Source organism: Anastrepha obliqua, chromosome 3 (assembly GCF_027943255.1).
Source record: "Anastrepha obliqua isolate idAnaObli1 chromosome 3, idAnaObli1_1.0, whole genome shotgun sequence".
Taxonomy (NCBI): Eukaryota; Metazoa; Arthropoda; class Insecta; order Diptera; family Tephritidae; genus Anastrepha; species Anastrepha obliqua.
The window spans coordinates 121,790,320-121,809,591 of NC_072894.1; the positions used below are offsets into that span (position 1 = coordinate 121,790,320).

Consider the following 19,272-nt stretch of genomic DNA (forward strand, 5'->3'; position numbering starts at 1 on the left):
TCTTTCGGTCACTTCTCTCCTTTCTTCCTTGACTATCAGCCGTTTTACTTTCCAGAGCTTCGAATGCAATCGGCTTTTCAGCCTGAGTGTTTTAGGAGTTACCATTCTCTCGGTGCTTCTTGGCTCCCCTTTTTCAAATTTCAATTTCAAACCCTGTCGAAACAGACCTTATTCGGGGTCTACCATTAAATGAGAGGACTTCACTGCGCTTAGCAGAGTTTGGTGATCTGCTACAAAGGCAACATTCCCGAAACTCCGTTCCCCGGTAGGTGATTTTACGCTACCGGAGCGCCCCGAATTTATATCCGGTCAAAAGGTGGCACTGCAGCAGCATTCCAAAAAATATATTGGGAATGATTTTTACTGCTACAAGAACAATAGATAATCCTCAGTCAATCTCAATCGCTCTATAAGTGAGCCTAGGGCTTGCCGTTTGGCTAACATAATAAATTAATCCAGAGTTAACTTCCATACAATCTTTTTAACTAGTGCCACACAATCATAAATTTTCTATTATCCATAATACAAAATATTATCATTTATATAGAAAAACAAAACAAATAAATTTATAAATATTTATAATAATTATAAGTTTCTTATTCTCATTTTTTCGTAGTCTCAAATTCTTGTAAATGACAGGATTTTGGAATTTTAACTTTAGCAATATTGCCGGCAGATTTCGTCAACCAGTTTCTTTCGACTCTTTTTCAAATTACCACGTATCTTTTGCGAGTCAATAATGTAGCAAATGAGATCATGCAAGTTCTCGAAGCACAACAGTCCCGCTGTACCACAATTGAGGTCCAGATGTCGGAAGCGATTCAAATTACATGTACAACCATCGAACAAGAAATAAATTTTATGATAACACGTACGACCACGAAAGACGACATAATTGCCCCATGATGTCATTGTGAGTACACGATCGGCGCATTTGAAGCCGGCACGTAATAGCTTACAAATGCTCTCATAAGTGCCGCTCTCCGAGCCAACAACGGCCATATCGTAAGCCACGCACGAATAGCCTGGATAACTGTTGGGCTTGCATGTGAGTTCGTTTTGGTCCGCTCCGCCATGGCGATCATCTTGACTTCGGCCAGTATGACTATAACGATCTCTACTTGAACGATCTCCGTCATCACCATATTTATCGCGCCTATCACGATCGTCACGACCATCACGGCTGTCACGACCATCACGGCCGTCACGACCACCTCGGTCATCACCATCCCCCCGCGTAACAGCACCTTCACCGCGTGACAATTCACTTGCAGCGCGTTTAGACTTATCTTCATCTGCGTTCGCGGTTTTCTCTTTTTCCTGACGATCTTTGCTTTTACGTTTATCTTGGTCGACTTTCTCCTTATCTTCCCTCTCCTTCTCAGCTTTTTCCTTGTCAGACTTTTCCTTGGCAGATCTTTCTTTGTCAGACCTTTCTTTGTCAGACCTTTCTTTATCTGATTTCTCCCTATCACTCTTGCCTTTGTCACCTTTTTTCTTCTTATCTTTTTCTATATCTGATTCATCGTCTTGCGTTTTGCCTTTCTTGCCCTTTTTCTTTTTATCCTTATTTTCTTTGTCCTTCTTGTCTTTGTCTTTCTCCTTGCCTTTATCTTTCTTACCCTTTTTATCTTTCTTATCCTTCTTGTCTTTATCTGTCTTTTCCCCTTTTTTCTTGCCTTTATGCCCCTTTTCTTTACTACCCTTTTTTTTGCCTTTTCCATGATCATCATCGGCACTTTTTCCTTGACCTCTTCGCTTTCCCCCTTTGCTCTTCTTTCTTCTTCCCTTACCATGACGGTGACCATCACCACTGGAAGATGATTCATACTCGCCAAGATCTTCTAATCCACCTTCTTCCTCCTCTAACTCTTCTTCGGACTCTTCGGTCTCACTTCTATCAGGCATATCCATCTGCACTATACCGGATGTAATATCTTCCTCCTCTTCATCATCTTCGCCCATATCGAGTTTGCATTTTGTCTCATCTTCCTCAAAGCAAAGTGTCTCATTAAGCGACTCCACCTCAAAATCTTCATTGAGAATTGGTTCCTCCGGTGGCGGAATACCTTCCTGTAGCCACATTTCTATGTTATGGATTTTAAGTGCGTGCACGGCAAACTGCGTTGTGCGGTTCGTCTCCAAAAGCATCTGAGTAAACACATTCAAGAATACTTCCAGTGAGTTAAACATTCGTAACGTTGCGCTCTTCTTCACTACCGCTCCCTCCTCTACTTGGGGCAAACCCTCAACCCGATGGCGGTATGGATCGAATAAATAAAAAAACTCTTCCTTTTTAAAAACCGCATAAATATTCTGATCAATTTGGATCAGTAAGTTGTTGTCGCCAGCATCAAAACTACTAATCAAAGCTCTTTCTAGCTCGCTTTGCTTGTAATTGGGCACACACTTCCAAGTGCCAGTAAACTTACGTGGTGTGAGGGTATATCTAGCTTTGAATTGAGCGATTTTAAGGCGATTCGGAAAACGTTCGATATCGATCGGCTCTTTTGCCTGCAGGCATTGTTCCCAGCAACAGACGCAGACATTCACACCATAGCAAATTATCCTATCGACCATTTTCTCATTCCATGTGGCTGGATGGTCAATCTTGGCGGCTAACAAAGCTGCCACACCTACTGGCAGAGCGCTACGCGTACGTATTGGATCGCGGCTGTTGCGTAAGAGATGTGTTTCCGCCTTCAGCACAGCATAGTCGTCGTTAATCACTTGGTATTGATGTTCGCGCTTAGCAAAGTCACGATGTATCGTCTTGCCATCTGTCCCTTTCATCTTCACTATTTTAAGTTCCCGCAAACTGAACGGATCGGTGGGTTGAACGCCAGACAAATTGTTTATCAAATATATTACATTATCAACCTCTTTGAGACAGATCAGCAATGCCTTGCCATTCACCTTGTCCGTTTCTAAATCGTCTAATTTGCGGCCATATAAGTCCAATACAAAATAGATGCCGCGAGAACGCCACACCATTTTATAAGTGCCAGCCACCTTGATAAGGGCAAATCGATGCTTAGAAAAAAACTTTTTCATCACCATTTTGAAATTATCCATTGTCAAATCCGGTATGTGGCCTTCCTCCGCGGCGCTTGATGGCGAGCTTAACGCCAATTTTTCAGTTAATTCCACATGAAATTCGATGCCATCTACAGTATGATAACGCTTGACATGGCTTTCCAATTGAGAATAGATATGCGCTGGTGATTCGAAGTCATGCTCTTGACTCTTCTGCTTAGCCAGCAAAGCTTGACCTTCTTCTATAAGTTTATCTAAAGTTTCTTCAGTCCATTGGCTTTCCGGTGTTGTATAGACTTTCATAAATGCCACCAAAGATGTGGCATAGTGATGAGCATGTACATCTGGTGTGTTCGACTTCATAGCAATGGTGGCTTGTAAGACACCAACTGGTGAACCCAAAGTATTCGCATTACTGCTTGCCCTACTCCACTTCCCTAGAGTTTAAACGCATCAAATTTAGTTGCATAGGAAAAACAATCGGAAATTGGATTTTCGAACTTACGGGGGCTGCAAGCCTTGGGATCTGGTCCAGGAGCATTAAGGTCATGCACACCAAAGATACTACACATTTTCGGCCCGCACAAGCAGGCCGAGGTACAAGGTGCTTCATAAGATTTACCACTATAGAAAACCCCTTATTACGAATTGTCAGCACACATAAAACTTACACTTACATTGATGGGATGGGTTTCCGATCGCAGGGTGGACATGCTGGTGAACAGCAAATTCCACCGTCATTTCCTCCGAGATTATTATCCTGGTTCATTTTATTTACAAGAATTTTAGAATTTTGTTTTTTTAATATTCTGTGATTATTTATTATAATTTATTTATATTTTTAATAGAATTTTTATTATTCGTCTAAGTTATTGACAACTTAGAAAAGGATTGTTAAAATTGAAATATTTTGCTTGTTTTTGTGTTTAATATTTATAAGCTTAAAAAAGGCTGTTGTTTGGTTCGAGTTTTATTGCTATGGGGTCGATATCATGAACGTAATTGACAATTTCAAATAATATTGTGCGGAGAATTTTTTTCTAATACATTTTTTTTAAATTTAATTATAACCAACAACAACTAACATAAAAATTATAATATAATATATTCTTCAAGATGGTGCCAAGTACACTCATTTACACATTTCATATTGAATGTAAAAAGCTTCTGCAAAGGTCTTCGCTCATTTCGCTAAAATTTTACTCGTGAGAAGAAATTATGAAGATGCAAAACGGAAAAAGTGGTATTAGAGGTGCTAAAGTCAAATTTTTCTGATCCGATTTGCATAAATGAGGTATCGTTGGAAAGGTTATAAGTCAGATAGTATTTCAGCTTAATTATCTTCATAATTTTTCTCACAAAATATGTTTTTAGAAGGCTCTACTTTTTAATTTTCAAAATTTCATTCAATATTCCGAAGATATTAACACTAAACTTACCATGGACGGGTCAAATGACCCATTTTAAACTTTTTGTCAGAAGTTCTTAGAAATAACATTATTAAATCGTCGTTTGCCTTCACGACTTTTATTAAAAAATACATCGAATGTATTTTTCAAGATTTACTCTTCTCTTGCTAATTGTTTTACCGAGAAATATATGTGATCTTAATAATGAATATAATACTTTAAAGACGGGTCATTTGACCCACATTGGTAGGAATAGGAATACATAAAATACCGGTAGGTTTAGTGTTAATAAAATATTTAAAAAATACCTATTAACTATGATAATTTCCGAGATGGAGTTTCAAAGGCGGCAGAAGTTAGGATTGTTTGAAGATGCAATGCTAAAAAATTATAATAATAAAAATTGCCCAAGAAAGTTACACTCTTTCTAAATTTGATATAAAAATTTGACAGAATTTTCTTTTAAATGTTTTAATTTATTTCCCTTTTATTATAATAATTATTTTTTAACTAATCAATATTAAACGACTACAAACAATACATATTATTTCGAGTAGCAGGAAAACGTATTCTGTATTAAGAAATAGTAGTATTGATTTTTTTTTAAGAAAATTCAATAAATTGTCAATAAAAATTTAAATATTTTTCATTTAATTTTGAAAATTTCAAAATTCGTTGAAAAAAGAGGTTGTCTGTAAAGTCGGTTTACTGACGATAGTTTAACGTGACAACGTCATAAGAAAATATTGATGGAATGGTTGCAATTTTCAAAACAAAATTTTAATTTTATTTGTTTGATATATATTTTGTATGGATATAGAGGGGGAGGTAAATGGAATTGCAATGGAATAGGTCAAGTTACATTTACACAAACGTGAAAAATGACGAAACACTTATCAAATTCATGAAAGATATCTTCAATTTCGATTGTGCATCAGACGTTAATAAGTCAACAACACTAAGAGGCACCATCATCGATTTGCCTTTTTCAAGACACTTTACACTCGAAACACTCCCTTTCATTTCCTACTTTTTCTATCATCGTCCTATTCTCAACAGAGAAATGGTTCATTACCATGCACACAGGAAGAAGGCATATGCAAATACAAGTATGTGAATTTATATACCTACATATGCGCATATACATACATATATATGCTCACTCAAGTAGGACAGAGCCAGATGCCGAACGTTGCCGAACGCGGGGGCCGATTGTGCTCTTTGTCGTTCGTTCCGCGCTCTCGCTTGCAGTTCAAGCACATTAGCTTACATTTGCTTGCTTACGGAATAGATTCGTATATTTGATATGTCCATATGACTTGTATGCATCTTTACATAAAGATTTGTTCTTTTTGAAAATTGCGCGAAACTGTATATGTATATGCATGTTTATATATAATACATACATATATTAGTATACAACATATCTTATAAGGTATATGGTAAATATTACCATACATTTTTTCCTTCATATATACATAATAAAAAAATTAATAATAATAACATTAAAACAACAGGTATTATTAACAAACTTGGTTTTATTTTAAGTTCTTCAAGTAAATCAAATTAATAATAATCAATAAGAAGGCATATGCAAATACAAATACGTGAATTTATATATGTACATATGCGCATATACATACAGGGTTGGCCATATTAAACTGACCCATGTGATTATTAAAAAAATATGGAAAAAGAAACTTTTTTTTGTGTTTCATTGTGAAAAACATTTAATTTAGTTCAAGGAGATTCGTTTACATCACTTTTTGAATATGATATCGCGCAAGTGGTCGCCCTTAGCTCGTATAGCGTAATGTGCCCGTTTTTCGGCGTTTTCCATAGTTTTGGCCAGCGTCTCGGCCGATATGGCGGCTATTTCCCGTCGGATATTGGCCTTAAGTGCGCCTAGTGTCTTTGGCTTGTTGACGTAAACCTTAGATTTCAAATTACAGTAAAAAGTTATAAAGTTACTCAATGGGTCAGTTTAATATGGCCAACCCTGTACATATATACGCTCACTTAAGTAGGAGAGAGCAAGATGTCGAACGTTGCCGTTCGTTTGCTTTGTCGTTCGTTCCGCGCTTTCGCTTGCAGTTCATTCAAGGTAACGACAAATGAGCAAGGTAACACTAATGAGCAAGGTAACGACACATTTTTTCGTGCGTGCAGCCGGCTAAATCGAATTATAAGACGTTATCACGTCAAAAGAAACCCATCTATGATTCAATTATTAAAGTGGCATTAGAATTTTGACACTCCCTTACAAAAGGTTGCTTTTAAGGAGGGTGGAGGTAAAAATTAAATCCCTTTCGCTAAAAGTGGAAGCAAAAAAGAGTTTTTACTTAAATGGAAACATAAGACACAACTTGCGTTTGGCATAATAAGCCTATTTAAATACATATAAAAATATAACATTATAAGAAGCCATACATATTTTCGATACAATTTTTCCGCATAAATCGTCAAGAGAAAGCATTTATTTTGTGTATTAGATGTACCGCTTTTATAAGGGTTTTCAGTAAGAGCGCTTCAACTTTTGAAGTTTTTTGAATAAACGGTTTGACTTTTTTAACTAATTTTTTTTTTATTATCGAGTTTGAACATATACATTTAAGTATGAAATTCGAAAAAAACAAGACATTTGGGAAGGTTTAAAAATACTCCTAGCGACATCTATGGACTAATAGCTGAAAATCTCATTTCATAGGTATATGCCGGTAAATCTTTTATGTACTAATCTTAGGAAAAAAACTAATTTATATTGTATTACTACTATGTATAACAACGGCCGCCGTAGCCGAATGGGTTGGTGCGTCACTACCATTCGGATTTCAGAGAGAGAACGTTGGTTCGAATCTCGGTGAAAGACCAAAATTCAGGAAAAGCTTTTTCTAATAGCGGTCGCCCCTCGGCAGGCAATGGTAAGCCTCCGAGTGTATTTCTGCCATGAAAAAGCTCCTCATAAAAATATCTTCCATAAATTACAGCATCAAACCATCGCCAGCCCATCTCTTCCGCGTATCATTAACCTTAGTTTTTCGATCGAAACTAATTTTTTTGGAAGCTACGGTCACATAATTTCAGAAAATGGAAACGAATTAAAAAGTGTAAATATTTTATTACAAAATAATATGGATAAATATTAATTTATTTTAATATTATTTAAACGAGGTGACACTCCTCACATCTCTCCTTTCTCTTTCTTCGTTAAATGCTGTTGTTGTTGTAGCATCATATACATTCCCCATACATGAATGTTCTAGGCCAGATATACATAAATCCGGGTTGCTTTGAAAACGTGGAACTATCTGTTACGGTTAATGCTTTTGTTGTTGTAGCATTTCACTAGGCCCTGCCCGTGCGGTTTAGTTATCGATTGCCATCGTCTAACTCATCCATCGGTAGGTCCAGGAAACGTGCTGTTTCGCTGAATGCTCCTTCTCAATGCTGTTTTTGGAAAAATGGTCAACATTACCAAGAACCTCTATTAGCTGCGCCCTGAATTTCCATAAGTTTAGGTTGGCAATAAAATCTTAGAAAATAGGAACATGCCATTTCGTGCTTCTAAGATTAATATGATAATTTCACAATGTGCAACTGAAAAGCGGTTCACTAGACCGGGGTAGTTTACGATGTGCAACTCTAATTTTCTGCTAAATTGTAAAATACATCCTGTACGTTTTATCCATGATTCTATCATGAGACCTTTTGTAAGGGAGTGTCACAAGTGAGCAAACCTTTAATAATTGAATCATGAGTTTGCTTTACCTACATCATGAATCGACATTATGCATAAAACGATGGAAATTAATAAAACCCATTCAACAGCCAACCCAGCCTTTCAACGTTTTCAAGACATTCCGATCTCCATGCGGAATAACCCGCTTTTATATCAGCAAAGACAAACACTCCAAAAAATGTCCGTTTCCATAACTGTCGGTTCTACGTTACCGAAACGACCCGGATTTATATCCGGCCAAGGACTGTAACTCCAGCAGCATTCCCCGTATGTAAGTATGGGGAATGTTTATGCTGCTACAACAACAACAACTCCAAAATGTGTTTGGAGCTTTTGCTGTTAGATTAACGGCACTCTTAGTTAGCCATCACCACGCTCCTACGACCCGTATTTATAACCCGCCAAGGATTGTTACTTCATCAGCATTCCCCTACAAATTTTTAGGGCATATTAATGTTACAACACAATAACAACTAATTCTAGAAAATGTGCATTCATGTGTCATAGTACCGATCCCTCAGCACAGACAACATTCTTTTGTACATATTAAGTGATAACATTTAATTACAAACAGATTTTAATTATAATTAAAGTTGTCTATATTTATAAATTAATTTCCATTAATTAGCTTATTAGATTACTAAACATCTTCAATAAACTATAATTCTATTAGCGAAAATGCAAAAAAAAAACCTAAATTATAAACCGAAAAAAGCTGAATTAGCGACAATTGAGAAAAAAACAATGAGATATTTCCAGGCCGATGCATATGCATTACTAACTGGTTGTGGTGTGACAGATATTAGGTACAAAAATACTTGTAAACAGGATGATATAAACAGGCGATGACTTAGGTAAACTAGAAATATCCTAGCACTCCATGGCAAGCGAATTCGAATTTTCATTAAGTGCAGTAACACCATTTTCGATTGGCATGTTCAGACTATTATCATCGCAAATTGCTTCTGGTGTGTCCATCGATTCGCAACCAGCACTATTGAACCCATTACCGTTTGATCCAGGTCTTATTGCTCCCGCCGCTGCCGAAGTCGAAGCGCCGTCATCTCTATCGTCCATCGCATGCGCATTTAATTGCCCATTACCGTTCAGTAGTCCATTAGAGGGTGCGTCATCCCAATTTATTTTGAAGCGGGTGATGCGCGGCTTTGTTGCTAATATATTACGTGTAAGTTTATCAAACAGAGGCTTAGGCGGCGGGTTTTCTCGCATTTCGGGGTCTGCATAGTCATTATTAATGAAATATCCAACGCGAACAAACTCTTGGCCACGATACGAGCAAGTAAGCAATACTATCGTCACGCCTACAGCATCTTGTTCTGGAATTTTCGTCACATCGGGAGGATCCGCTTGAAAGACAAATATGTGACGGCCTTCTGGTACGGGACCTACGTATATCGTATCCAACACTTGATCATACTCCTCTGACTCAGCAGAACCAACATATATCATTTTCCATTCCAGATCCTCTTTCAGTTCTTCAATACACTCGAACGTTAACTCAAACTGAAAGGGATTAAAAAAGCTACTGGGATTGTCCAATACGACCACGTTTGTAATATGTACTTTTGCCATGGCGCTTGCAAGCGACACAGAGGCTGCAAATTCGTTCTAAAATAACGTTTTTACTTTTCTTATTTTCAGTCTGTAAATTTACTACGGTTTTGTTAACTTCTTTTTTGCTTTTCTTAACTTTTAAATGCTTTTTATTTGCCTTAAATGTGTAGTTATGTCTATGGCGAAATTTTCAGTAAGCACAATAACCGATGACAATTCCAATTGCCTCTGACTTTCCCGCCAAACAAATTCCAGTGGAAAGCTAGCGCATCATAATAGAGTGCTGCCATAGGTTTTATTTAAAAAAAAAACTAGTTTAAATATCCTAATCAGCTGATCTCTTGTGAAAATTTACTTCTTCCATTCTCGATACTCAATTATTCATTATATAAGAACCGTCAAATTGGATTGAATGCGATGACAATATTTTCAGTAAGAGCAGTACCATGTTTTGTTATCGTCTTTTCGAAAATATCATAAAGTAAGCTAGCTGTTGTGCTCTTCATGCTTTGAAATCATTGTTTGATTTTAACGATGAAGCGGAAAGAAGGACACCAAGATTCTGGGTGATTTTTTTTTTTTGCAAAGAAGAGAAACATGCAAAAGACAGTCTTCTGCTTCACAGATAGTGAAAATATTATATATGACTTGGAATATTTCATGACATGAATTGTCAACTTCATTCTATTTGCTATTTTGATAGTCAATTTCGTTGAAACTGACCACTGAAAGTCATAAAAAATTCAGGGTCGAAACGCTTAGTAAATCAATATTTTACAAATGGAATCAATCTTACCACTCATCTACACATTCTACTAAAACGTTTGGCAAATTTCTGTTTTGATTTTGTCAAAATGGCATTACGAAATTTAATTAATTTTCAAAATGGCATTACGAAATGGCATGGAAATGTGTTCACGCATCACGCATGGTATGAAAATTAAAATTGTATATTGCGATGTCGTAATTGACTAGCCAAGGTGAATCTTTACAAGGTTTGTTACTAGATTAGCTGGGTTTTTCCTTACGGTTTGGTGGCTTGATCTCAAAGTGATAAATTTTTTGTTGTAACTTTGTTTGTTTGTTTACATTCTGATTGAAATTTTGACATTCAAATCACCAAATTGTAAAAACAAGATGCATGCATACATTGGTGTTGCGGGCGTGGCTACACCTTTTATAGATTCGTCTTCGCACTTGCTCAATGCCCTACATTTAATTAATCTTTTTTGTCATACAGTGCACTCTGTGTTTAAAAGGTAAACATTTGACCAATTGCAATTAATTTTTTCAATTATCACGGCTGTTTCGGATTTCCAATTATATTTGTATTTTATATGTTTACAATTTTATAATATTTCAAACACCGTATAATAAAAGTTGCTTTACATTAAGGTTAAAGAAAAAAGATTAACTAGTCATCTGGGCAGAAAAAATGATCCACCTAACAGGACACAATTATAATGCCCGAGAGATTATACAAAATATGTTCTCCCCACTGGTGGGCGTTGTTTGCAGTCCACTAGCCAGTGAAGTTTGTGCACGTAACAACTTATCCTTTGTGGAAATGTTACAACCATTCGCTAAATTACTGAGCGATGGTAAGTATTGCTACTAAGCTATTCATAAAGGAAATTAACTTCTGTTTAATTGTCAGCCCAATTTCGTGACGTGTCCGAGACGAGTGTTTCCATTAAAGGTTTGCGCTTAAATTTCTGCGATGTCGATTGGCGACCACCACAGACCGTACTTGCGCGTAAAATGCTAAATGAGGCTGTAACAAATGCGCATAATGAGAAAACTAAATTTTTAACTATAGGCAAATTAAGATTGTTTTAAAAACTAACTTTTTATTAACTAATCTATTGTTTTTGAAATCAGGAAATATGGATTTGGAGCTACCGACTTCCGAGCCATGGTTCGAACAGTGGCGCGAAACGTTTCTAACGGTGCAGTTCCCCGCTGACCATGAGTTTACGCGTCACTTTATTAGTTGTCTCATTGTCTTAAGTAGTAGCGATCCGAACATTATTGAGAGCGCACAAAAGCTTACGCAACGAGTGCATCAAATGCAAAGTGTAACACCACAAAAATTACCCAAGTGGTTTCATCCTACTAACGTGCTTAATAGTTACGTAGTGCTGCATGAGGGATCGCAAGGGGACATATCTAAGTTGGATAGAAAACCAGTGCTATTTAAGTAATCAATTAATATTTTTTGTTTTCTTTTTAGAGCACAACAAGGTTACGAGTTGCTAAAGTCTACGTTTGGCAATAGTAAATGCTTTTTGGTTCAAATCAATTCGTTAGATGCCACCGTATCTGGAGAAGTACCGGACTATTGGGCAACGTACATAAAACGACAACCGAAAAATGTATAGTATTACTTGTGAAATGTTAATTATATAAATGAGTGAGTACAATTTTTTTCACGACGAATGCTTTTAGGAGCTTCAAGTAGACCAGTTGAGTGGTCCAAAGACGCCGCAGGATGCCATGTCGATTATTTCAATGCCGAATATTCAAATGTCAGTACTTAGTGATGCAATGGCGCCTACTGAGAGTGGCACTGATGGAGCCATTTTACATCCCTTAAGTCCGGTGCAGGAAAATGCAACCGAAGCAATAGTCAGTCAGCAATGTTTTACAAAATTAACTTATTTGTATTTAATAACTAATTTTTTTTTTTTGTCAAATTTCTTTGCAGAGCTCAAAATTTTCGGTTAGCAGCGAGAGCATAGCTTCTCAAACCATAAACGCAAATGTATGGGCATGCGAGCCGGACGGTGATGGCACAACAGTGCATGGCAGCTGCTTGAATTCCATGGACGTGGAAAACTTGCGTCATTTCGTACAAGATTACACTGTGCGTGCGCTTATACCCTACGCCGAGCAGTTGGTGGCCTTACTGGCAGAAGCGGTATTTTCAAGAAATTTAAACAGTCTATTGCTTAATAATTTTAAATTTTAATTAAATAATTTTTCTATCGTACAATTTTTTAGATTACAAACAAAAAAGGAGTTAGCAAGTCGCTGCTTAGCGCTACTAAACGCTGGTTTGTTAGTAGTAAACCTGGATCGAATTCCATAAATCAAAATGCCGTAATGTGAGTGATAAGGCATTTTTACATAAATTTATATAAAATCGATTGCACATAATTTTTGTTGCTATAATAGTTATACCCACGAATCGTCGGAATTGCAAACACGCAAACTTGGGGATCTTTACTTTATGTTTGGGCATTATAACCTGGCTTTTCAGGTAATATTTCATGCCAATTAAATTCACATGAACCTTTTAACTTAAATCAGAATTTCGTTTTTAGGCTTACCATCAAGCTAAGCGTGATTTTAATGCTGATTCCGCTTGGCAGTATTATGCGGGCGCACTTGAAATGGCCGCCGTTTCGGCTTTTATGCTCGGTACAGCAAATCGAAAAACATTTGATTACATGGAGGATGCCATTATGTGCTATTTAACCGTCTGCAAGTAATAAACTCATGCACATATGCACTTATGCTCTATCATATAAAATATGTTACCCCGTAGATTACAGCAATTTGCCACGCGCGCAACACTACTGAGTATGGAATGTCTGCGCACATCACGCATGTACGGCGAGGCCGCTAAACAGCTTATCCGCATGACCAGTGAAGATACCGATTTGCGCTCGGCTCTGCTTTTGGAGCAAGCAGCTTACTGCTTTTTGGCGTCGAACCCCTCAATGTATCGCAAGTACGCATTCAACATTGTGCTCTCGGGCAATCGATTTTCCCGTGCTGGTCAGAGGAAGCACGCGCATCGCTGCTACCAACAGGCTTTTCAAATTTTCCAAAGTCGCGGCTGGAGTTTAGCGGAAGATCACATACAATACACGATGGCGAAGCAAGCGTGTGCGCTGAAGAGATTAGAAGAGGCGAGTCGTTCGTATTCACATCTACTGCATCCCGACAGTCAACAGACCGCACAACAACAAATCATATTTCTCAAGGAGTACATTCAAATGCATACAGTACGATGACGTTTGACGTATTTATTCGATAGTTTTTGAAAATGTTTCGCCTTTTTAGGAACTTATGAAGCGGAATCCTGAATTGGGGCTGCTTTCGTTGTCTTTGCCACAGGTTTCTCAAAACTCTATACGTGTCTTGCTGTCGACACCAACGACCATGGTGAATGGACAACATGAAGCTGCCAGCGGCATTGATATTAAGGTCTGCTTAATAAATTAAATCTACGTTTACTTATTTATTGTATCACAAAAATATACATATTTTAGTCTAATTCTGCTGATGAAACAACTTGGCAAAAAATGGAAGAAATGCTTGTGTCCACGGCAGGTCTTAAAAAGGCGTTTGTGTTCAAGCCAACACGATTTCTATTCTCTAAAGAATGCCCAGCTGTGGAAAACCCGCTGGCTGTGCAAGGCGGTAACCTAATGTGCAACGTGTAAAAAATTTTAAATATTATTTTTAATTTTTTCACAGAACCCATTGAAATTGCTGTGACTGTGTTTAACACCGTCAAGTGCAGCATTACATTAAATGGCATCGATTTACTCTGGAAACTACAACTTGACAATGGCGAGATGCTTTCTAATGAATCATTGTACATCCATAACGAAGAGAGCTCGAGTAACTAACCCTCAAAAATGTTTTCGAATTATAACCAATCATTAAATTGCGCCTTTTCTTAGGTAAAGCTGCAGTTAGTGCGGCCATCAAAACTAATTGTGTGGCTTCGGTCGTTTTGGATGAGCGTTGCGAGCAAACAATTTTCTTTAAAATCACACCCAAATTAACAGGCCTTTTAAATATAATCGGCGTGGTCGGTGAAGTGGTACTCACATCCGAGCCCACTGCTTGTCTGCTGGGTATGTTGCAATTCGAAACACCGCAAGTTAAGGTTAAGGGCAAGCAGTCCACTCAAATGATATTGGACAGCAAACTGAGTATCAAAGTGACACCTGCTGTGCCCTCCATGTCCGTTAGTTTCTCCCAACTACCAACAAATGTAATAGCCGGCGAAATACTACCCGTAGCGGTGACACTGCGAAATTCTGGCATTGTACCAATTGAAGAAATTTACCTTTGTTGCGACCAGCCGCGCTGGCTAACATTGGCGGATGCGGATGCGGAAGTGCCACTTTCCATACTAAAAAGTAAACATGTTGATATGTGTCGATATTTTGCCAACAAGTCTAAATTTTTTCTTTATTACTGCGTGCTTTTCAGCTGTTAAAGATCTATCCAACGAGAAATTATCAAAAGACCGTGAAATACGTCGCCAACGGGTAGTTCGTTTGCTCAAACATGACAACGCGGTTAGTTTGAAGCCACAGGAGTGTGCCACCGTACCGATGTACATGCAGGCACCCTTCCAGAAAGGAGAATTTACACTGAGACTACTTTTCATTTACACGCTACCTGACGGCACTAGCGCCACCATCAAATATCGTTTGGTGCGCCACAACTGGGTATTCCAAGTGCACGAATGTTTACATTGCGAAGCTACGTGCGTGATCAGCAACACGCTCTCTGGCGAACTGGGGCTTGATGTAGCGCTGAAAAACGAAAGTAGCGCAAAAATTTTTACAGCAAGCGATATGTATGTAAATTCACTTGGAATCTACAGCAGCGATCACAACGTGAATAGAAACAAGCTATACAGTAAGTCAGTTTGAGAAAGCGTAGTTAAAACAATATGCTAATGTGTATGTAATTCCAGTAACTAATCAAATGGATATTGCCACCGGCAGTGATGGAGGTGCGTTTACTAGTTTTATTCGAAATAACTATTTTTTGAAAATTACAAAATTTCTTTTTTCATGAAATTTGTGCATCATTTATTCATTTATGCAGCTTGCTAAATACTACTTTTGTTGCAGGGCGCTATCTCCCCTTGGGAAAATCAATGAATTTCCAATGTCGCTTAGAACGGAGCACCAACAAAATTACGGTACAGCCAGCTAATGTTCTGTATGAACGCGTCTCGTTTGTGAACGTCATTCCTTCAATTAATGCCGACAAAGCACATGCGAACATTCCGTCCGTGCACGAAGCGTATGGCTTTTTAGCAAGGCATGAGACTTCATTCTTCAACACCAATATCAACACGGACGAGTTCAATAGCGCTGTGCTTAATTTAGACCCCCACACCACGGTAATATTAAATTGGGCGGCGCTTGTTAAGTTGAGTGGAAAAGACGAAACGCAGCGTTTTGCTGTGGGTCAGCATTTCATTCAACTGCGCAACCTTTACGAAAGCTCGACATGTCTAGGCGCAAAGGCGCCACATGCTTTTGTGGAGATTATAGCGAAGCCGGAGCAGGTGCGTAGCATTGCCGCATTCGCGTTGAATGACACGGATGCCCAACCGTTTGCGGTATTCGCAGATGAGCAACGTTGGGTTGACGATGAGGATGATGGTGACGTGGACGACGATGGCGCATCGTTTTGGGAGATGAATACCGATTATGTGGGCAAGCGTTGTTTACTCTTGGATGAAAATTTACCGCCTGCTGTTAAAGTATAAATTTTAATCGTAGATATGTATCTCTTAGTTATATAACAAATAATTTTAGTGTATCTAAATGCCGTTGTGCAATAAATGACTAAATATTGAAATCATAAATAAGGTTGTCTTATTTTATTAACACATCAACATTTCTAAATCTAAACACAAAGTAACATACACTCTACTTATATACAGAACATTAAAGACTAGATACACATTGTGCTTAAAAATACTTATTGCTGCAAATTCGATTCAGCGCAGAGTTCTATGCAGGCATCAAAGACTAGCGTCCCTTCCCCGTTTCCACGACAGTCGGTTCTACGTTACCGAAACGACCCGGATTTATATCCGGCCAAGGACTGTCACTCCAGCAGCATTGCCGGTATGTAAATATGGGGAATGTTTATGATGCTACAACAACAACAGCGTCCCTTCAGCGATACAAATTCAATTGGGCAACTAGTTCTCGCTCGTCTATTTCTTTCATATTTAATTCTGCCTCCTGTTTTTTTAACAGTTCGAAAATTGCCGCAAGTTGTTCACGTTCGATTCTAGAATGTAATTTTCTCATTATTATTTAATAAGCAGCACTTTTCAACATTCTATTATATGTAAGCAAATTACCTGCGCTCTTCCTCCAGTTGGTCGTGCGTCAATTGCGCTTCCAACTCTTTTAGACGCGCCGATTTAATTTTGCCCACCAAGCCATCGCCTAAAGGGTTGTCTGTGTCGAAATCTTCATCGTCACTGGAATCATACGGCCCCTCCAACTGTTGTTCGCCAAAGTTCTTACCACTGCCCATGATATGCTCCACTCCATTTATGCCACGATGTTCCTCAATTTCCCGCTCCTCTGGAACGCTAGGCATCTAAATATTTTTATTGAGGATATGATAGAAACGTTGAAAATAGCTATTATCACCCCAATGTCCTTCACCAAATTGGAAAAGTAGAACGCCAAAACCACGGCAGCCAGCATGGTGGCAGTGCTCAACAAGTAAATATTGTCGAATGAATCAAATATTTCGCCGATGCCAAGTAGACCATGCATTTCGTTAACTTTAATTCGGTTGGCATAAAATCTCTTTGAACAAATTTTATTGTTTTGTTTTAGTCACCTCTAAATAAACTTGCGTCAAGAAAAGTAAACAAACAAACGCGAAATGTAATGAACAGAAAATTGCAAAAGAAATATTAGGTGAGGTAAAATGTTCGAGCATTTTTTGCTTTACCGCTTGAACAGAATTGCAGCGGGCAGCGGGTTGATGGGTACACGCTGTCAAAATCATAGATAACGTCAAAATCATAGATAACTAGATGTGAAACTTATTCATTTTGAGAGAGAGCGCGCCCATGAGGACGTTTCAAAACTTGGCAGCACTCACACATTATGGGATTTTGAGCAGCTGATAGGCGAAATGGTAGGCTGCCAGAAGAAACGCACCAAAAATAACTGACGAAAACAGTTCCTTTTTGCATGACGCGTTGAAATGTTTATAATTATTTGTCTTAAAATTAATTCAACTGAAATGTAATAGTTTGAATTTAAGTGAGTTTGTAGAATCCAAAGCTCGTTACATCCTTTTCGACTTCTACTTTTAATTAGTCTTATGTACATAATGTAATTTTATTGAAAACTGTGTGTTGGTTTATGTAAATTTGTATATACGTAAATATTCTATGGTTGAAAAGCGTAGGTAAGGGAACTGAATTTGTGTTTGAGATATTTTACAAAAATGAAAGGTAATCTGCTTTAACTTATTCTGCTCGTTGTTTGAGAATTTTTTTTTTGTTACGCAATTTCTGTGTTACATTAAAAAATCGCAATAAGTCATGTTTTTAATTATAACTTATGTTTTTCGCGTTCATTAATTTATTATTATTAAATTACTTTTGTATTTCAGTTTTAAATAATTTCATTTACATATAAATTTTTAAATTTTTTGCTTATTTATGTATATATTTCATACGGATTGTGCTTATTTTCAGTATATGTAGGTGTTTACGAGTGATATAAGGCTATTGGGCAACCGCACACTAAATACTAACCTCAATGGTGGTGTGGAAACTTAAAAATTCCAGACCTTTGGTTCAAAAATACCCAATTCATGTTTCTACCGGTGTGGCAATATTGGAAAATGTTATAAAAAATGCACATTTTTCAGCGCTCTCACGAGAAAAAGAGTTTCACATCTAGTCTTCTATGGTTAAAATTAGAACACATTTAATAGCAAGAAATTGCACAGAAATGCGGCGGAGACGGATTTTTTGCTGTCGGTTATTTTACGGCGGCACAATAATTGTATTAATTTCTATTTTCTCCGATGGGCTGAAGACTCAGGGTTACTTTTCTGATTACTTGAAGACAATTTAACTGTTTATAAGCAATTAGCTAATACTACCAAATTCACTGATAGCAGAGTAGGTATCCGCGAAACATTCGGTATTCTCTGAACCGCGTGCTTATATCGGGTATTTTTTAAAAGCTTGAAACTGATATTTTCATGGCATTTATTTTTGGTGGCTTGAATGTTGCAATAAATCGCTTGTTAAGAGCGCTGTACGCAAGTTGTGCCGTCTTGTTGGAACCGCTTATATAATTTGTGATTACACCCTTTTGGGTGTTTGGCCGAGCTCCTCTTCCTATTTGTGCCGTGTTATTTGTGTTATTTCACAAATTGAGGCACCTACAATTTGAAAGCGTTCTTCTGGCGCTAAACGATTCATGGTTACCTGTCAAACCTTACTGAACAGAAATGTCAACACAGTTTGCCATTCTCAGCTGTCAAATCATAGTTATCAACACTGACAGTTAATATGCAGCTTAAAAAACAATCGATACAATGGATATGCTTAATAATAGGTTCACATAGAACTAGAATTAGATTATCTACTTTTTCGAGCTTAACTCCCAATCCGTAATTCAATGGTGAGATAACTCATACATACTTTCTCTCCCGAGATCCGAGAATGTAAAATAATTTTTGACTATAACG

At 37.7% G+C, this 19,272-nt stretch overlaps 4 protein-coding genes across 4 annotated transcripts; 1 reads left to right on the forward strand and 3 right to left on the reverse strand.

Moving 5' to 3' along the window:
- Nucleotides 1-537: 537 nt before the first annotated feature.
- LOC129242450 (uncharacterized) lies at nt 538-3,905 on the reverse strand. Its single transcript, XM_054879092.1, has 3 exons — nt 3,714-3,905; nt 3,542-3,660; nt 538-3,473 (listed from the first exon to the last, which is right to left on the reverse strand). The coding sequence occupies exons 1-3, from the start codon at nt 3,803-3,805 to the stop codon at nt 658-660; spliced, it is 3,027 nt and encodes a 1,008-aa protein (XP_054735067.1). The 5' UTR covers nt 3,806-3,905; the 3' UTR covers nt 538-657.
- Nucleotides 3,906-8,671: 4,766 nt separating this feature from the next.
- On the reverse strand, nt 8,672-9,977 carry LOC129242405 (histone chaperone asf1). The gene has a single exon (XM_054879030.1). It carries the CDS (start codon nt 9,775-9,777, stop codon nt 9,055-9,057), a length of 723 nt encoding a protein of 240 aa, XP_054735005.1. The 5' UTR covers nt 9,778-9,977; the 3' UTR covers nt 8,672-9,054.
- Nucleotides 9,978-11,049: 1,072 nt separating this feature from the next.
- Nucleotides 11,050-16,390, forward strand: LOC129240828 (trafficking protein particle complex subunit 8). The gene is made up of 17 exons (XM_054876842.1): nt 11,050-11,360; nt 11,417-11,578; nt 11,641-11,932; nt 11,993-12,134; nt 12,208-12,387; nt 12,467-12,679; nt 12,763-12,866; nt 12,937-13,021; nt 13,086-13,249; nt 13,310-13,772; nt 13,831-13,974; nt 14,040-14,190; nt 14,248-14,394; nt 14,457-14,921; nt 14,995-15,429; nt 15,488-15,526; nt 15,648-16,390. Exons 1-17 carry the CDS (start codon nt 11,195-11,197, stop codon nt 16,292-16,294), a joined length of 3,999 nt encoding a protein of 1,332 aa, XP_054732817.1. The 5' UTR covers nt 11,050-11,194; the 3' UTR covers nt 16,295-16,390.
- On the reverse strand, nt 16,381-17,500 carry LOC129240829 (matrix-remodeling-associated protein 7). Its single transcript, XM_054876843.1, has 3 exons — nt 17,199-17,500; nt 16,901-17,145; nt 16,381-16,827 (listed from the first exon to the last, which is right to left on the reverse strand). The coding sequence occupies exons 1-3, from the start codon at nt 17,325-17,327 to the stop codon at nt 16,710-16,712; spliced, it is 492 nt and encodes a 163-aa protein (XP_054732818.1). The 5' UTR covers nt 17,328-17,500; the 3' UTR covers nt 16,381-16,709.
- Between the last annotated feature and the right edge of the window lie 1,772 nt (nt 17,501-19,272).

Coding starts and splice junctions, on each gene's coding strand:
- LOC129242450 (XM_054879092.1), bottom strand. CDS start 3,805: ATGAACCAGGATAATAATCTCGGAGGAAATGACGGTGGAATTTGCTGT. Junction 3,661..3,713: donor CGGAAACCCATCCCATCAAT/GTAAGTGTAAGT, acceptor GGTTTTCTATAG/TGGTAAATCTTATGAAGCAC. Junction 3,474..3,541: donor TCCCAAGGCTTGCAGCCCCC/GTAAGTTCGAAA, acceptor TTTAAACTCTAG/GGAAGTGGAGTAGGGCAAGC.
- LOC129242405 (XM_054879030.1), bottom strand. CDS start 9,777: ATGGCAAAAGTACATATTACAAACGTGGTCGTATTGGACAATCCCAGT.
- LOC129240828 (XM_054876842.1), top strand. CDS start 11,195: ATGATCCACCTAACAGGACACAATTATAATGCCCGAGAGATTATACAA. Junction 11,933..11,992: donor TCGCAAGGGGACATATCTAA/GTTGGATAGAAA, acceptor TTTTCTTTTTAG/AGCACAACAAGGTTACGAGT. Junction 12,867..12,936: donor ATAAATCAAAATGCCGTAAT/GTGAGTGATAAG, acceptor TTGCTATAATAG/TTATACCCACGAATCGTCGG.
- LOC129240829 (XM_054876843.1), bottom strand. CDS start 17,327: ATGCATGGTCTACTTGGCATCGGCGAAATATTTGATTCATTCGACAAT. Junction 17,146..17,198: donor ATTTGGTGAAGGACATTGGG/GTGATAATAGCT, acceptor AAAAATATTTAG/ATGCCTAGCGTTCCAGAGGA. Junction 16,828..16,900: donor CAACTGGAGGAAGAGCGCAG/GTAATTTGCTTA, acceptor ATTACATTCTAG/AATCGAACGTGAACAACTTG.